The sequence below is a fragment of the Grus americana genome, chromosome 2, assembly GCF_028858705.1.
Source record: "Grus americana isolate bGruAme1 chromosome 2, bGruAme1.mat, whole genome shotgun sequence".
NCBI lineage: Eukaryota > Metazoa > Chordata > Aves > Gruiformes > Gruidae > Grus > Grus americana.
Window position 1 is genome coordinate 70,862,588 of NC_072853.1, and position 19,441 is coordinate 70,882,028.

The window sequence follows — 19,441 nt, forward strand, 5'->3', positions numbered from 1 at the left end:
CTCGGCCCGCCGCTGCGCAGGCGCCAGCCCCTGGGCCCCGCCGCTGGCTCGCCGGAGCTCGGCTCCCGCCCCGTCCCGCCCATGGCAGCCGATTGGCGCGGCGGAGCTTCCAGGGTGATAGACGCCTTACCACCTTGACGCTTGTCCGGGGCGGGCCCGCTCTCTCCCCTCCCCGCGGCCGGCCCCCAGCGGTGGTCCCCGCCGCCGTCACCATGCACCGTTCACTCCGCGCCTGCCGCCGCCTAGGCTGCTCCGCTGGCCTCTTCGCGCGACAGCCGCCCCCGCGCGCCGCCGCCGCCCGTTGGGGCCCGCCGCCGCGCGCCGCCATGGTGAGCACCCCGGCGGGGGGGGAGGGGGAGCGGGGAAGCGGTGACCTCTAACTGCCACTGCCAGCCGCTGCCGCCGTGGCTCCTCCCCCTGCACCCGCCGGCGCTCGCGACCCTCCGTCGGGCCCCCCCCGCCCCTCTACCGGCCGGACCGGGGACGGGCGAGCGGGCGCGCGCAGCCTGAGGAAAGGGCGGCAGCGGGCACGGGGGATCCAGTCTGGCGTGTTCCCCCGTGGGGAGGGCGCCGGCAGCGGCACCGGGAACGCGTTGCCGCCGTCCCTGGTCAATCTTGTGCGGTCCTTTCTCTCTTCCGCCGGGGAGGCTGTGGCGCTTGTCCCCGCCCGGCGCCGTGCGGCCTGCGGCGGAGTGCGCGGGTAGCGCCGGAGCCTGGCTCAGCCCCCGCTCGGCAGCGCTGGCGTGCCCAGATTCGCAGCTCCGAGGCGGTGGTTTCTGCAGCGCGCAGCTGCCCGGGGGATGGGATTTACGTCGTGAGCACGGCTGTTAGGTGTCTTAGCGTGGCCCTGGAGGGGGAGCGAGGTGAGCGGTGGGCTGGCGTCAGGCCGAGGAGCCAGGAAAGGTGTTACCGCAGGACCTACTTTGACAGAGCTGTGGCATGCAGTAGCTTCTTCCACAGAAATTACAGGCCATTTCTTAAAGCTGTTGTACAACTAAGAAAAAGCTGTATTCTCACAGAAATGAGAGTATCTGGAAAATCTTTGAGGCTGCCTGAAAACTATGGAGCTTTCCGCAGAGAACGGCCAGTGACCTCTAGCAGCCATCCTCCATTAGCATTCAAGTATAATCAGTTGAGTGTCAGGCTGAAACGTGAGTGGAACTTTTTTATTGCATGCAGTTCAACGTTGAAATGAAGATGCTATTTAAATAAGGAACTCTGAATCTCAGTATTAATGGCTAGGTCGTTGAATGGAAACCTTAGTCTCAGGTGCATCTCTGTAATTTCACTCTTTAAAATGAGGAGGTAACTCGAGACTGTCAGAATAATTCCAGCAGAAAGTGAGATTGATGAATTAATAAGTTAATTTTATTAGTTTACTAAAATAGTTAATATATTTAACTAGAACATTATTTCCCAGTCTGTGGTATTTATTATGGTATAGAAAGTGGCATTAAAAACCCCAGCTTCCAAATAAGTGAATAAACTGCGTGGTGAATGAAACATACCTGTATAACAAAACCTGTGTCAGAGCAGACTATGTAACTCATAAGCCATTGGCCTGTCAGGTGGTTCCCTGTTCTTATTTTTCTTTTTGGCATTATCCAAGAAAAACATTATAGATCATGATATTCATTTACTTGCTGAAGACCCAGTATTTATGAAAGGCTGCAGTCTTACATGAAATATATGCCTTTTGATCTTTGCTGGTCAGAAATATGACCTGTCCCATAAATAGAAATTATTAATTGCTTGGGTTTAAATAACAGCAGAAATACCCCTCAGCTAATTTGGAACTCAAGCAGCCCTTGAATTCTTACAGGAAAATTTTGTATGCTCTTGTTTCCAAGAGGACCACCAAAAATGTATCAACAAGTATTTAAATTAAAAACCCCAACACTACTTTTTGATGCTTGCAGAGATTTTTCAGTAGCAAGAGTTGTTTTGGAACACCTTGTGTAGATACAACCAAATGTGCATGTTGTCCTATGGTATGACTATTGTGTTGCTTTAACTTAGAGCTAAATTGCACAAGATGTTTTAAATGAAATTGTGGTCATAATAGTCCTTCTTCAGCTGAACGTTGTAAAACACTTGGTTTTGGTTTCTAAAGAGTAAATTTCAGAATTTTTTACTCAATTGATGTTATAAATGAGAAATGACACTTAAAAATGGAAACATTCTTCATCTCTTAAAGGAGAGCAGTTGAGCACAAATTCCATTTTCTGTTTGCCTTCAAAAATTGGTTTTGGCGTGCTAAAAATGGTGATTCTTTGAATTGAAATATTTATACCCAAAAGTTGCTGCATCCTTAAATCAGAATGTAATTTTCCACAGGAAACATTATTGCAGCAGTTCTGCTATTTGAATATCTGCACTGTGTTATGGTGCAATCAGTTCTGGCTGATGAGTTCCCTGCAACAAGGCAAAAGTACAGTTATGTTTGCCTAACTGTGTAAGCTCTGGACTATAGATTCTTGGGGTTTTGGGAGGAAGAGCACACCTTGTCAGGCCTCTTAAAAAAAAAAAAAATTGTAAAGGTGGGGAATAGTTCTGAGCTGAGACTTGCTGTAGCTGTGATAGAAGCTAAGTGAGCAGAGGAGTTTGCCTTGGCTTGTGGCAGAGTTGCTAGGTCTCCTTTTGGCTTCTCCTGTAGCCCACTGGTGGGGGAGTAAAGGGATGACGTGAGTGTGTTCCTGTTGCACCGTTTTAGGGCAAGTTCCCTGGGGCAGGGAGTGACTACAGAAACCTCTTTAGATATGGGAACTGGGACCTTCAGCTCATAAAGCCACTCAAGAGGGTGAATTCTGTCTAAGGACAGAATTTTTACATAAAAATTCAGACAGTGACTTCTGCAGGCAGGCAGCTACATTAGTCTGAAGGTAATGCTGACTTTAGTTTAGTTACTTTAGTATGTGTGAAAAATACCACTTTGCTTTTTTACCTAATGCTACTCAGCAAATGATACTCAGCATAAAGTACCTTACCCTGTTAACTTCATTGGAGTTTGTGAATGTATGTAACGTGGAATTAGCTAGGGAAATAATTTTTTTTAATAACAGGATTTCGTTGTTAAAAGGTACTTGTACGAGGAGGTACTGATCCTACTTATCTTTGTTTCACCATTGTTGACATTGGAATTATGTAAGTTTGAGGAATCAATTGTGCAACTGCTAGCTTTTTTGTCTAAAAGGTTACAAGTAGTTTAACTTTTTTGTATCATTTGAGCATGGTTACTTTTGGTGGTTGAACCAGTGACGATATCAAGAGCTGGGCTTGGAACTGAATTGGTTCTACTTACCCAGCTCTAGGAAAAGCTTGATATTGTCTGCTTACACAAGGTGTCCAAATATCAAAAGCAGGGATGTCAGATGCATCAATGATATCTGCTGTGGAATATTAATATATGGACATGTACAGTAAGACCCACAAGCATCCCCATTAAACATTTTTGGTAGTAAGATACTAAATAAGTGTTGACTGTGTTCTGTTTCTTGTTAGCATGTAAATTAATGCTAAGTAATTTAAATAGGATAAAGAGGGTTAAAGAACATAGGAATGGTGTATTGGTCCACGCTAAGCTTTGTATTCTTGTGGGGTCAGTGTCTGGGAGAGCATCAGCCAAAACACAAGGTGTGGGAAGTAGGACAGTGATGTGAGAGCTAACCCTTGCTGTTTGTGGGCTGGGCTGCAGTTTCTTCTGGGTCACATGCACTCTGCAAGAGTGCCCTAAGTGAGCGGGGCTGGTGTCTCTGGTATGCGACTGCTGGAGTACCTGATGGCAGAGTGTGTCCATCTGGCTGGGAACACTGCTTAGGACAGTAAAAGGTTGTAACACCCCCCACACACACTACCACCGCCTGCAGCTTGCCATCCACAGTGATGCGGACCTGGACTAGCTGCTGCAGAAAGTCAGTGTTGCTGGAGAGGCTGTTCTGCCCAATACCCATCTGTGCTTCTGTCCAAGAAGACTGAGACCCACCAAGCGAGCAGCAAGTAAAATGGATCAGGAAGAGAGGAACAGTCTGACTTCAGAAAGTGGACACCTAGGGAAGAGTAAGAACTGTGCAAACAGACATGATGTTTTCCTCTGACCTAGGCTTTTCATTTTCATGTCAGAGGATTTCCTGAGTCTGTGGTTTGTCTGTATAATAACCCAGTTTAGATATTTCTTCTGAGTGCTTATCTCGTCTTCCCTGAACTTGTGCAGAGTTCTTGCATCCACAGCATCAGCTGGCAAGGAGTTTTTGTCAGTCTGCTACTTGTCTGCAGGGCTGCTTCACTTCCTTGCTTTGAACCTGACTCCTACTAGCCTGACCTTGTGGATCCTTTTTCTTGTATTGGAAGAGACAGTAAGCAGCTAACACCTATTGCGATTCTACTGATGCTTTTATTGACCTCATTTTTCCTTCAAACCTCAAGTTAGCTCTCTTCTGAATTAAAAAGTCAGTTGTCTTAAGAAAGCTGTTCCCTACCTTTCATCAGCCTTATTGCCTTTCTTTGTACTGTTTCCAGTGATACGCCTTTTGAGATAAAAGAACCAAATCTGCACAAAGACTTCAGAGTGTAGGTGAATCATGATGGCACAGTAATGTTTCTTCTTGTATCCTCTGCTTTTCTTAATAGTTTCTAACATTTGCTTTTCTACTTTCACTGTGCTGCAACACTGACTTGATACTCAGATAGAGCTATCACAAGGATTCACCCCTGAGGGTCACGGTTTGGTCAGAGTCTGGCATTGTACATACACTACCTATGGAACTGAGATTGTTTTACTCTGTGATTAAGAATTAAAAAAGACGTCCTCCCCTTCCTGAAGACTCTGCAAGAAGGTAATCTCCTTGTCTGGGGAAGGATGAACACCTTTCTCACAGAAAATTGGGACTTTGCTAACCAAGGCATGGGGAGAGGAAGATTAAACAGCTCTTGCTTCCTGTCCAGTCCCATAACCTTTGTAGAGCTGCACATGGATGTGATCGCATCATCACAAATGAATGGATTGTTTCAGAAAAAGTAAAAAAACCCCAACTTTTTAGTTGGTATATGTCAGCTAAAATTAGTTACCTCTAGCTGTGTGTGGTGGGTTGACCCTGGCTGGAGGCCAGGTGCCCACCAGAGCCGCTCTCTCACTCCCCTCATTCACCAGACAGGGGAGAAAAAGTATAACGAAATGCTTGTGGGTCGAGATAAGGACAGGGAGAGATCGTTCATTAATTATCATCACGAGCAAAACAGACCGAACTTAGAGAGGGAATTCATCTAATTTATTACCAAGCAAAACAGAGTAGAGGAATGAGAAATAAAATCAAATCTTAAAACACCTCCACCCACCCCTCCCATCTTCCCGGGCTCAACTTCACTCCTGGCTTCAACCTCCGCCCCCCGCAGCAGCACAGGGGGACAGGGAATGGGGGTTACGGTCAGTTCATCTCACAGTGTTTCTGCCGCTTCTTCATCCTCAGGGGGAGGACTCCTCTCATCGTTCCCCTGCTCCAGCATGGAGTCCGTCTCACGGGAGACAGTCCTTCATGAACTGCTCCAGCGTGGTCTCTTCCACGGGGTGCAGACCTTCAGGAGCAAACTGCTCCAGTGTGGGGTCCCCCACGGGGTCACAAGTCCTGCCAGCAAACCTGCTCTGGCGTGGGCTCCTCTCTCCACGGGTCCACAGGTCCTGCTAGGAGCTTGCTCCAGCGTGGGCTTCCCACAGGCCACAGCCTCCTTCAGGTGCCTCCACCTGCTCCGGTGTGGGGTCCTCCACGGGCTGCAGGTGGAATCTCTACACCCCCTCATCCTTCCTCCATGGGCTGCAGGGGACAGCCTGCTTCACCATGGTCTTCAACATGGGCTGCAGGGGGATCTCTGCTCTGGTGCCTGGAGCTCCTCCTGCCCCTCCTTCTGCACTGACCTTGGTGTCTGCAGAGTTTCTTACATCTTCTCACCCCTCTCTCCGGCTGCAAAAGCTCTCTCTAACTGTTTTTTTTCCTTCTTAAATATGTTATCACAGAGGCGCTGATTGGCTTGGCCTTGGCCAGCGGCGGGTCTGTCTTGGAGCTGGCTGGCATTGGCTCTATCAGACACATGGGAAGCTTCTAGCAGTTTCTCACAGAAGCCACCGCTGTAGCCCGCCCCCCCCCAGCTACCAAAACCTTGCCATGCAAACCCAATACACTGTGTTAGATAACAATGCATGTTATGTGTATACATGGTACAGAAACACTGCCTTACATAAGTATTGCACAAAATATTCCTAGATGCAGTTTCTTCATGTTGCACAGCTACTTTGGTTAGGGCAACTGTGTTCCTGGTTTATTAGACTTGGGAAGATAATTAATTGTCAGTAACTTGGTACTGAATTAGTCAGTTGCTCCCTTCTAGTGTTTTTCTTCTGTCCCATGTGCAGTGTGGATTTCAAATAGGGATTGTGTTACATGTATGTTGCCTGGGTGGATACCACCTAAATTCTTACTGTGCTAGTTCCTCCGTTTGGTTTTAACAAAACACCAATTCTGTAAATTGTAAGATATGTTACTAATTCTTTGAAAAGAAGAAACTAAGTCTTTTGTCTGGATGATGTGTTTCATGCAGTGGGCAGCCGAGGTCTTAAGTGTTGCAGTGCTGCCTGTCACCAGTGGGTCTGCGAGGCTGCATGTTAGTAGTTGTGACTTTGTGAGACAGGTGCTCAAACTAGAAAAATGTCTTAACTTTGAAGATATAATTAGAAAAATACCTATGACTAGCTGCATGCCTTTGTTTTGTTTTTTTCCTCTTCTTGCACATTTTTTCTTAACTGTATCTGCTTTCAAAAAGGATGTGCTCTTTACCAGTGTTTGAAATACATTTAATTTTTTTCCTCTCCTTTTCCATAGTCCACTCAAGAGGCTTTTAGGATAGAATATGATACCTTTGGTGAACTGAAGGTCCCAAGTGACAAATACTATGGTGCCCAAACTGTCAGATCTACAATGAATTTCAAGATTGGAGGTGTTTCAGAAAGAATGCCAGTAAGTCGTTTAAAGCTGTGTTCATTTCTTCTCTTTAAGTGTGTTTTGGATGCGAGAGTGAATACCTTCTTAGACTTTTGCTGGGAATATGATTAACTTTGAATTTTAATTAAAGTTAGAAATTCCATGGCAAGATAATTCTGTGGTAGAAATACTTTTTGTTGCATTTAAATAAATTGAATGTTGCTTTTGAGTAATTATTTTATTGTGTTGCTTATTTTTTTTAATAACCAGGATGAATAGAAATCTGTCGTTTTTCTGAAGACAAAAGACTAAATGGAATAATTTGTTTGCTATAGCATTATGTAGTTTTAGTGACGATGTTTACTGTAGCATGAGTTGATATGAAGTTATTTTTTCATGTGTAGCTGTGCATAGAGCATTAGTGTGCACATGCTTTGTCATGCACTGATTTTGCATGTACTGAAACATACATTAGTTTGCCCTCAAAAAGGCTATTTTAGAAATAGAATCAGTCCTCCTTTTCTGTTTGTTTTAATGCATGTAATCTTTTTTGATACACAAAACATAACTGGACTTAGAAAGAATGAGCTGAGTACTGCTTTCTAGACTGTTAATGGGAGCATAGGTCATGTGATCTGATTGCTCTTTGGTTTGGTTGATCATAGAATCATAGAATGGTTTGGGTTGGAAGGGACCTTAAAGGTCATCTAGTTCCAACCCCCCTGCCATGGGCAGGGACACCCTCCACTAGACCAGGTTGCCCAAAGCCCCATCCAGCCTGGCCTTGAACACTTCCAGGGATGGGGCATCCACAGCTTCTCTGGGCAACCTGTTCCAGTGCCTCACCACCCTCACAGTGAAGAATTTCTTCCTAATATCTAATCTAAATCGACCCTCCTTCAGCTTAAACCCATTACCCCTTGTCCTGTCACTCCCTGCCCTTGTAAACAGCCCCTCTCCAGCTTTCTTGTAGGCCCCTTCAGGTACTGGAAGGCTGCTATAAGGTCTCCCCGGAGCCTTCTGCTATCCAAGTCGAACAATCCCAACTCTCTCAGCCTGTCCTCATAGGAGAGATGCTCCAGCCCTCTGATCATCTTCATGGCCCGCTCCTCTGGTCTCAGTCCAACAGGTCGATGTCCTTCTTATTTTGAGGGCCCCAGAGCTGGACGCAGTACTCCAGATGAAGTCTCACAAGAGTGGAGTACAGGGGGAGAATCACCTCCCTTGATGGACTACTGCTGGATTTTTCAGAAGGAGTTTGGTTTAGAACTAGACCTGCACTATGTGTTCCTAAAATGTCCTTTGGGGGAAAAAGAAATGTATTTAAACTTAATCTTGTGTCTCAGGTTCAAGTTATAAGGGCTTTTGGCATCTTGAAGAGAGCAGCTGCTGAAGTAAATCAAGATTATGGTCTTGACCCAAAGATTGCTAATGCTATCGTAAAAGCGGCAAATGAGGTAGGAACAAAATGTTCAAAATACTAGAACTGTAATTGTGTTTTTGTTAAGCTTTTCACAGGAAGTTTGGAGGCCAGTGGATGACCTCTTGCATTTCTCAGATTGTAAGAGGAAGGCATTTATTGTTAGTAAATTTTGTTCTTCATCTTGAGAAATCATTTACTTAATATAATGTTTTACTATTTTTCTTCTTATAGAAATGATACAATGTTCAAATACATTTTGATACTTAAGTTCTAAAAACAATGTAATTTTCTCCCTCTATTAAGATTACTCATTACTTGCATAGTGTCAACACTTCCAGATGAACAGTATAAAAAAAACCTAGGAGGGGAATAGAATCTCAGTTCATTCAGCTAACATGAAGTCTGACATGCCAAGCAACGCTTTTTCATTTTGAAAGTCTCCAATCTGTTAAGCAATTGCATCTTGGTAATGTGAAGACCATCTGCAATCTGAATAGTTTCTCTGTTACTAGTCTACTTCCTCTTCAGACTTAAGCTTACTGGTAAATCTGTGCTTTTTAAGTATCACTTTTCTAGCTAAAAAGGACATGATGTGACACACGGAGGCATCTCCTCTTTCTCAGGATAAATGCCACCCAAGTGCACAGAGTTGTGAATGACCATGGTTTGAGGTATGGTAATACCAGGTGTGTTGCTTTGTGTAAATCAATAGCTATATTTATCTAGAAGCATTGTTTTACAGAGATTTCTTGTTCTGACTAGCTTCAAAATATTTCAGTATTTGCACAAGGCCTTATCCTCTTTCTACCGGCTGTAGCATCATAAGTCCCAAGAGCTTTGGAGAACTCCAGAATATGTCCAGTCTCTTCTTGTGGTTTCTAGAGTTCTCCTAGTTAAGGGTGGTTCAGAAGTTTAGTGGCTATAGGCTACTTAGTTTTGATTCATGAGTTCTGAAAGTTGTTTGAGGCTTCTTTGTTGTGTTTTTTAAAACACCCCTGCGGTGATATCCTTTCTCTTACGTCCAAAATAATTTTCTAATATAACTTAGAAAGAAAGAGATACAGCAAGGAATTATGTTACTCTTGGAAGTGGGAACTTTGCCCCTGCATAAGATGGGAAATATGTAAGATCCTTTCCTGAAAAACATGACTGCGGGAGGAGTGATGTATCCTGATAATCTGGAGATAGTTATCTAGTTGCAAAGTTGTGACAACAGATCCTTTGCTTTGTGTTCTCAAATTTCTGAGGCTAATGTGCATGGGGGTGATACTTCTGAGCACAGATTTTTATACTATCACAAACACCTATTTAGAAAAAAATCTCTAAATGCATATAAGGTTCAACAGGCTCCAAAAAATGTAGATGAAGCAGGAGAGTATTTGTACCTGTGGTTCTGTTTTGATTTGAGATGGTAGTTGTCATAGCCTGTCTACAGAAGATTTAAGTTGGTATAGCCATTTCTGGCTGATTGGGACCTTGTTCCCACAGGTAATCAGCAAGTCAATACATATGAATCTTTTTAAGTCCATGTGATCCTCATACTTGTTTATGTGTGTAACATATTCAGTTACAGTTGATGTAAAGACAGTCACAAGTCCTTTAAAGCCATGTAGGTCCTAGGCAGTATTAGGGAAAGCACACCTTACAGGAAGAAGGTATTTGCTACCAGCAACCATCTACTTGCTCATTTTGTTGATGTGAAATCTAATGTCTACAGGTGTTAAGAGGTCTGGAACTTTCCTGTATGAAATTTATTTCTGGAGAAATTTTAGAGTCCAATTATACAAATACCATGTACTGCATGTGCATGGCAGATGGCCTTTTGCAAAAACACCTCTTCTGGAGGACTATTTCCCATGAGGAATGGACTTCTGAATGCCTCTAATTCAAATTGTTGTATAGTTGTGATCAGTGTTCATGACGAAACCATGCAGCTGTTGAACTTGATTTCTGAGGAGAAAGCAGTGCACCCATGCTGATGGGGAGTTTGTAAACAAATAAGCACTGTCCAAAAACTGACGTTTCTGACACCCAAAGGATGGTCATGACCCAAGAAGACACACAACATTGAATCAGTACCCTGAAGCACCTTACGTGCTCTGATTGAGAAACTAATTAAGATATTTCCTTCACCTGGGAGATCTTACTAACAGAGCAAATAACTGTGGAAGGGAGAACCAGCACATACTACGTCTAGTCCTACCCAGGAAGATTAGAATCGAAATATGTTTAACATTTGGGAAGGAGGGGACGTTTTCAGACATATGAAATCATCTACATTGAAGATACAACCTAAAAGACCTTTTTAAAATATTTTCTTTCTATGACTGGAGAACATGAAATTAAATTACATATTTCTCTGTATTTCAGAATTCAGTATCTTCAAAAAGCTTAGCGAAAGTTTTTTGCCCTTTTAATATCTGGTATTGCATCAAACTCCCTTAGTTATTCTGGTATAAATTCACAACTGTTATATGTAGATTTACAAATATAATAGAGAATGTTATTTGAATTATAGTTATAAAATTCTCAATTTTATGATTTTTTTTTCTTCCAGTAGAACAAATTTTCTCTCTTTTTCCATTATAGGTGGCTGAAGGAAAATTAAATGATCACTTTCCATTGGTAGTGTGGCAGACTGGGTCTGGAACTCAAACCAATATGAATGTCAATGAAGTCATCAGCAATAGAGCCATTGAGATAATGGGGGGCAAACTGGGGAGCAAAAACCCAGTACATCCAAATGATCATGTTAACAAAAGCCAGGTTGTTATACTTGTATTATACTGCTTTTAATGTCAAAAGTTTGTTTTTTAATTGTGAATTTTGAATTCTCTTATATCCACTGTTTAGAATTAGAAGGAAAAAAAAAGAAAAAGAAAGGAACTTTGTGTACAGTTTTGGCAACAATTTTCCAGGTTTTTCAGTTTAAATGAACTTTAAAATGTTGGTCAGTGACAGCATGAGCTTTTGAGATGAAAAATTTTGAACTCATTCATGATAGATGAACTCACACGTGATGTAGTGGGCAGACGTGGCCTGGCGACAACCACTGCTACTGCAAACGGTCTTAAAGTAGTTAAATGTAGATCCAGTTTCTAAAGGTTGCATACTTATAACTGTTACCTCCATAATGCATTACATAAAGCATGTAGAAAGAATAGTAAGATGGCTAAAGTCCTGTAATGGGTAAAGGAAATACCCACTTCATTTTTTTTCCCCAAGGATCATGGTAGACATTTTATTATACTTCACTCTTAATATTTTCTTCAGATTGGCTGAAGTTTAAGGCACTTACTCGGTTGCATCCCTTCCTGATCTTCTGTGCTTATTCAGTGTCCTGGGAACTATGGATTTAAGATTACCAAAGCAACACATAGGTGTTTTAAAGACACTTACAGTTCCTTTAAAATCATCCATCCATTTGTTATCTGTCTCTCTTAACTACTTTAGCAATTCTTTTTTCTTTTCTTTTGTTCCAATGTTGTTGTGAACAGTCTCCTCATGTAGAGTAGTTTCTGTGGGTATAGTTATAAAAAATTGACTTTATCAATAAGATGCTGGACTGGAGTTTAGATTTTATTATTTCTGCAGATTGACTTGTGGAATACTCCTAAATTGCTTACTCTTTCTTTTCGTTTATAAAATAAAAAGAACAAAGCCATACATGTACATCTTACAGCAACAGTGGTGAGAAAAGCTTGCAAATAAATTTCTTGAACTTCCTTCACAGAGTTCAAATGACACTTTCCCCACAGCAATGCATATCGCTGCTGCCCAGGAGGTTAATGAGGTGTTGTTACCTGGATTAAAGAAGCTACAGAATGCACTTGAAGCAAAATCCAAAGAGTTTTCCCAAATCATAAAAATAGGGCGCACTCATACACAAGATGCTGTTCCACTTACGCTTGGACAGGTAAAAAAAAATATGCTCTTTTTTTTTTAATTCTTGTAAATACATTGGAAGAAACAGAGGCAAACTTGGAGGCCTAAATTAAGTTGATAGCTTAAGAGAAATAATAGGAAACTGCCTGAATCTCAGAGTATTTGCATCTTTATTGGAGTTTTCTGGATGCTGTACTCTACTCCATCATAAATTTTCTTAATTTTTTTTCCATGTGTGCTTTACTTCTAACAGTAGTAAGATTTTTAAATCATGTTCCATTACCAAATAACAGATGGTATTTCTATTAGACTGACATCAGAAGGAAGAAGGTAGTTAGTCTGTAATCTGTAAGCTTATATAAATTAAGTTTTGTCAAACACAAAGCTAAGTATTTTGAATGAAAATCTTTATAATACATATGATCGTGTATATGTATGATAGCAAATCTTTATAGTCTTATTGTCAAGAATGGGTTATATTTCATTAATTTGGTAATGAATTAATTTAAACTGAACTGATAAAAATACATGTAAAATTTGTGGGTTTTTTTCCAAGAATGCATAGGTGGGCTTTTTACTAACTAAAAGTAAATGAAAAAAGCCCAGGATCTGTTTGTCTAATTGTACCTTGAGAACATTAATTTAATCTGAGAGCTAATTTACCTTGGATTCAGATTCTGCTAAGTACACAACTGAAATAAAAGGCAAGAGAAAGATGCATTGTGAATACATTTTTATATGTGTAGATTGTTTTTATGTGTAATGGTTCATACTGTGAGAGCAGTCTTCTAATATATGTAAATTTTTCCTTTTAGTGAAAATATGCTAAGATTTAGCATCTGTGTGGAGTTCAGTGCCTTCAAGTTTTTAAAGAAATTAGTCCAATCATGTTAAAAATCTAAATAATTCTACATGCTTATTCTTGGTTGTTGTCTTTGTTCCCTTATTTTGTCCTCCTTTCTTTCAAAGGAATTTAGTGGCTATGTGCAACAAATTAAATATGGTGTGGCTAGGATTGAGTCAACCATGCCAAGAGTGTATCAGCTGGCAGCTGGCGGGACTGCAGTTGGTACAGGATTAAACACAAGAATTGGCTTTGCTGAGAAAGTTGCTGCTAAAGTGTCCGAACTGACAGGTGAGGAATGATATTTCAGAGTTATCAGTAAAGCGGTATATGTAACATACAGTCAAATTCAAACTAAGTCTTTCAGTTTCCATACTTCTCGTAAACTCGAATTATGTTTATATTTTAATAGGAAACTTTGTGTTAATGCCATATGTGATATACCTTATACTTAGGATTTTTCATGCAATGTATTTTTATAATTATACTCAGTGCATTGAAAGTGACTGAGATTACCATGTTTTTCTGAGCAAGGCTTATAGGAGATGGATGTGGTTTCAGGCTTCTATTATTAGCCCACCTATAATGCTTCTGTCTTGATCACTGCTCCTTTGGCTCTCTTAGTCTATAGTGACTTTGCACAAAAAAAAGGGGAAAAAACCCCTCCTACAGCCACTACATTTTTTCATCTGAAGGAGTAAAAGCTGTCTTTTTTTTTTATGCTGTCTTCATAAATCTTAAAACTTAATTTACCGAGCCATTGAGTTTTTTGATCTGTAAACCAGTTCTACTGTGTCACAGTATCAGTTTTTAAAATGCCCCCAAAATGAATGCATATGTCTTTCATTTAAATTTGCTGTAAAACCTGAACCTGCTTATCAACAGTATTTTTGTTTTAATGGATCTATTATTCACTGTCTTGTAGAGGGTCAAGACTTCCTTGCACCCTGCGAGGGAAGAAGTAACTTGTCATAAACAACAGCTGCTGAGAAGCAGTAAAAGGCTTATTTTGGTGCTTGAAGAAGCCATCAGTGGTGTTAGGAAGCTCTTCCATCTTGATGCTTGTTAGGTGTACTGTATGGGCAGGTTGTACGAGTTTAAAACAAGTAGGGCAGACTTTTGAAGTCCCATATGTTCTTATAGGGGAAGTTTATTGGCAAAGGCAAAACGGAAAGTTTGGAATGATCTCTGCAACTGAGAAGGCAGCTATGCAATTCAGAAGCCCGTGCAAATTAGGCGGGATTTGGTGTTTGGCAGGAACTGCAAAACTTAGTAGAACCTCTGCTGTTTCTCTAGCAAACGGTGTTATGCTATTCTTGTTTAAACTGGCAATGTAAGCTCAGACCAATAGCTTTGTGGGGCTGAAGTCCAGCCCACAGTCAGCATCTCTGCACACATCCTTAGTGATGCCCATTACCACTAATTCTGCTGACACTTTTCTTCCAGGGCAAAGCGCTGAAGAAATGTTTTTCCTTGTGGAACTTAGCCTCAAATCTCAGGCATTTAATTAATGTAAACAGAGCTGTTGCTTCCAGTGCCTCTCTGCTCTTACTGTTGGCAGCAGTTTTAGGCATCCTCCTGAGTCTGAATCAGCTTTCACGTGTTCGTCTGGTTTGTTGTTCCCTTCCAGTGCTGATACTTGGATGCGCCTTTTTTTTTAAAGTAGCTAATTCCATTGTGATTACTCTTTATTTATCCTAATGTCTGCTTTGTGCTGCAAAAAACTCTATTTTGATAACTGAGAGAAAGCATCGCAGCAATTGACAATCTAAAGAATCTAACTTGATTTAAAATGGAAGAAATACATAAGTTTGGCCTAACTTGTAACAGATTATTTACATTCACAAAATATTGTGGTGCAAAAGCAATGCTTAGTATGCAACATAGTATGGGAGCTTGAAATTTGTACCTTGGTTGTGGGTAGATGCTCAAATGTCATGTTCTTTGTTTTAATGATTTTTAGTGTGTCTTTTGTATTGAATTTACTCTGTTTAAGAAATATGTTTGTGGGATAGGTCTAGAAAAGGGAGATGATCTTACAGTGCTATTATTTTTTTTTAATTAAGCTAATTATGTGTTTGATTATCTGGTTTATGTCTGCAAGGAAGTGCTTCACAGGTTTAATGTTTCTCCCACCTCCCTGTAGGTTTGCCTTTTGTCACTGCTCCAAATAAGTTTGAAGCTCTTGCGGCTCACGATGCTCTGGTTGAACTCAGTGGAGCTATGAACACAGTGGCATGCAGTCTGATGAAAATAGCTAATGATATTCGTTTTCTGGGTTCTGGACCACGCTCTGGACTAGGAGAACTCATCCTGCCTGAAAATGAACCAGGAAGCAGCATCATGCCAGGTACAGAGAAAACATAAAGAGAAAAATTGCTTGTTTCTTTTGTTTTGGACCACAAACACTTAACAGATATTTACCAAACACCACCTCAAATGTCAGTATGTCCATAATTCAACACTTCTGTTAGTTTTTATCTTTATTTTAACAAAATTTGTGTTTGTAAAAATACTTGCTTGCACAGCTATGTGTTGGCAAGTATGTGGAGGAGAGTAATGTGTAAACATATGACTATTAATACAAGTATACTTCTCAAAACCTGATTTTAGAATTGCAAGATCTCTACAATTTTTATGTAAAGGCTTTTCTGAAACAACTTTTAAATGATCTAATCTATGAATTGTAGCATATCATGATGTAAATTGACTTCTGTCTTTACTTCCTAGCATGATTAGTGTTATGTACTCGCATTTTCCCTTCTGCAATGATCCCATTGTATGGGAGGATAAGAAAGGAAGGAATAATATTAGTATTCATTTCTTGCCTCTCCTAAAAAAGTATGTATATATGAATATTGTACATCCAAAACTATTCTAAGCATGTTCTTCCTGTATGATAAATTAAAAAAGAAACAGGTCATGAGCATATCTGGCTTTAATAAAAGCAGATAATGAATGTTCTTATTAGGATTATTTCTAGAAATGCAGTCAACCATAAAACTTCCTTGTTGGGAGGCCACTCTAATTTGTTTTGTTTTGTTTTTTCCCTGACAAAGTAAAATCAGTAAAAAGTACTGATTTTATTACAAAGTAATTCTAACAAATTATTTTTGAGTTCAGTGAGATTTGGTAGTGATTTACCAGAAATACCTACTTGTACAAGTAAAGATGGGTTATAATCTCTTGACTGTTAAGAACTGTGGTAATTAACAGCTGCTTAGCTCATGCACATTTGATCCAGCTCTCAAAGTCTTGGTAGATTGCTAAAGCAGCCATAGCTGTTTTAAAAATCCAACATGAATTACTGGAATAGTACTGTCAATTTCTTATCATTTATGGAAATTACTTCTTTTCTGTGGTGCACAGATACAGATGAGTAAGACATGTTACCTCCTACAAAACATCTTCTGTGGAATGTGATTTGGTAAATAAGGAAACTACTGGGTTTTGGTTGGTTGGGGGATTTTTTGTGTGGTTTTGGGGTTTTTTGGTTGGTTGGGTTTTTCTTCCTTCTTCGGTAACCTTTTTCTCTCCCTTCCACAACCAGGAAAAGTGAACCCTACCCAGTGTGAAGCTGTAACCATGGTGGCAGCCCAAGTTATGGGAAATCATGTTGCTGTTACTGTAGGAGGTAGCAATGGGCACTTTGAACTAAATGTTTTTAAGCCCATGATGGTAAGTTCATAAAATCTTAAATATCTAGGTCTTCTTAAATAATTGTTTGTACAATCAAATAACTTGTGGGAAAAAACCCTCAGTGAATATTTGGTCAATACAAGCACCGGAGAATCTAATAAATTGTGAGAACAAATTTTATTTTTTTGTATGGTAAGTCCTTGTTATTTTGACAGGGAACTGGCAATCTTTTTTACATGAAACTAACGTATGCAGATAAGCTTTTATCTTAACAATATATGCTTATCATCAGTCTAAGGAAGTAGGGAGAGGAACACAAACTGAGACAAAATTTTGTCTAAAGCCAAAGGGAATTTGGTGGTTTATCTAAAAATGAGGATTTGTTTTTTTTTTCTTTAGTGACTATCTGTTACTAATGTAAGTCATGTAAAATTGTAAATGATTAATGACTGCCTTCTACAGTGTAAGCAGGATACACCATGCTTCTGTATATTTAATTTAAAAAAGTCAAGCTAATTGAGTGTTACATATCACCTTGTACTGAAATTTGGATGTTTTGACACCAAATCATAATTATTATTTTTGTCTTTGAGCTACCTACTTTTTTCTTCTTTTTCTTAAAGCCAAGAAGGAAAAATAAACAGAGAAGAAATTGAGGAAAAGAATATAAATCAAAGCATTAAATCAGAAGATTGTGGAGAACTGCATATAAGATTTTGAAGGAATAGCATAGGGTAGAGTTGATAGTTTAAAAAGACTTGATAGTTTAAGGTGACTTGCAGGAAAGATTCTAATACTAAATAGAAATAAAAGGAAAGTTTTGGAGTTTTTGTTGTCTTGTCAGAAATGAGGCACAAAGGAAGCAGTGTGTCATACGTTATTTTTCTGCACAGCCTACACTGCCTGATAATGCTTTTTTATTATGTTAGAAATGATTGAAAGAAAATTGAAATTTTATAACAAAATCAGTATTTGTCTCTTCCTATACAGTGTCTGCTTAGGGTAATTTTTTTTTTTCTGCTGATGTGAACATATTTCTTGTAAGCATATAGCACCTGGTTTTGAAGAGGAAAACAAGTAAAATTATATTAAACAGCCAAGAGGTGTGTCTCACAGAAGATAAATTTTGATAAACAGACACCTGTCCAAAAAAAAAAAAAAAGAGTGGCATGTTGTGGATTGTCAAAGTAGAGGACTAATGCCAGACATTATTGTACTTTATATTTTTAGGTGTCTTCTCTTGATTGGTATCTGAGGGGGGAAATGACTAGGAATCAAATGCCTTCATGTGGTTTTTACTTGGTTATTTGTGAATTGTTCTAACGATGTCTGTACATACTGTGGTTGTCTTTATGCCAGAGTTGTTCTGCCATTGAACGCTTCTCACAAAGTTCTTCTAAATAGGAGTGGCTGAGCTTACCCTGCTAGAGGAGGAGGGCGTGTTACTCACCGTACTCCTTTTCTACAGTGAGCCCGTTAAAGAAGTGGATATTGCGGGGAGAGCACTGGTTATGAACAGATGCGCTTGATTGTGCAACTATTAATGTCTGAATATAACAGTTGTTTTTTGGGGTTTTTTAGATTAAAAATGTTTTAAACTCTGCAAGACTTCTTGGAGATGTTTGTGTTTCTTTCACTGACAACTGTGTAGTTGGAATCCAAGCCAATACAGACAGGATCAACAAACTAATGAGTGAATCTCTGATGTTGGTAACAGCACTTAACCCGCATATAGGTAGGTTTACGGCTCAGAAACTTCTCAAAACATTATACTGAAATATTTTGAGGCAATGTTATTTTGCACGTATTATTTGTATTGTCACAATGGTTAGGAGACCAAGTCATGGCTCCGGCCACAAATTAATTTACTTTAACATCACTAACTGCTATTGTTGTTGAACAAGATGTGTCCTCCTTGCAGTGGCCATAGCAGTGCATTATAAAATAATTCTGACTAGAGTCAAAAAAAAAAAAAAGAGTTTGGGAGTATTTGTGTACCTGTTGTCCAGATTGGCCTGTTAATAATAATGAAAAGTGAAAGATTACAAAAAGACTTTTTTTTAAAGGAGAAAGTCACATAAAACTTTGATCTAAATGTATTAAGACCAGAATAACAGTAACAGAATTTACCTTCACTTTAAGAAAGGAATTGGCGTAAACATTTGGTGCACAGTTACTGCAAATTGAGTTAAGCAGTAATAGCATTATCTAGGAAATTAATTCTCCAGAGGTCAAGTGTCTCACTCTTTTCTCACCTCTTGCAGTTTCAGAAGATTTGTTAATGGCTAACTTGTTCGTTTTGTTTTGTTACAGGGTATGACAAAGCAGCCAAGATTGCCAAAACGGCACACAAAGAAGGGACAACATTAAAAGAAGCTGCTATAAAGCTGGGATTCCTTACCTCAGACCAGTTTGATCAGTGGGTGAAGCCTAAAGATATGTTAGGTCCTCAGTAACTTCTGTACAAAAAAAAAAAGTGTTCTTAACATAAAAAATAAATAAAAGAAATAATGATATGCTTTTGTTTCACTTCTCGTGCTCACCTTTTTATGGTATTGCTTTTTAACAGATGGACTGATCTTAGGAGGAAGATTCTACGGCTGTAATTTTTTTATTATAGAAATATTTATGTCAATATTGATGTAATTTAAAAGGTATTTTACTAGGAGGCGACAGCAATTTTGG

General features: G+C 39.9%; 1 protein-coding gene across 1 annotated transcript; it reads left to right on the forward strand.

The window, feature by feature from the left end:
- Positions 1–38: 38 nt before the first annotated feature.
- On the forward strand, positions 39–19,272 carry FH (fumarate hydratase). The gene is made up of 10 exons (XM_054814530.1): positions 39–329; positions 6,867–7,001; positions 8,312–8,422; positions 10,978–11,154; positions 12,122–12,304; positions 13,243–13,408; positions 15,264–15,467; positions 16,668–16,795; positions 18,338–18,491; positions 19,070–19,272. Exons 1-10 carry the CDS (start codon positions 213–215, stop codon positions 19,210–19,212), a joined length of 1,518 nt encoding a protein of 505 aa, XP_054670505.1. The 5' UTR covers positions 39–212; the 3' UTR covers positions 19,213–19,272.
- The last annotated feature ends 169 nt before the right edge of the window (positions 19,273–19,441 follow it).

Excerpts from the sequence above, each read along its gene's own strand:
- FH (XM_054814530.1), top strand. The coding sequence starts at position 213 with ATGCACCGTTCACTCCGCGCCTGCCGCCGCCTAGGCTGCTCCGCTGGC. Across the intron at positions 13,409-15,263 it reads TAAAGTGTCCGAACTGACAG|GTTTGCCTTTTGTCACTGCT; the intron begins GTGAGGAATGAT and ends ACCTCCCTGTAG. Across the intron at positions 15,468-16,667 it reads AGGAAGCAGCATCATGCCAG|GAAAAGTGAACCCTACCCAG; the intron begins GTACAGAGAAAA and ends TTCCACAACCAG.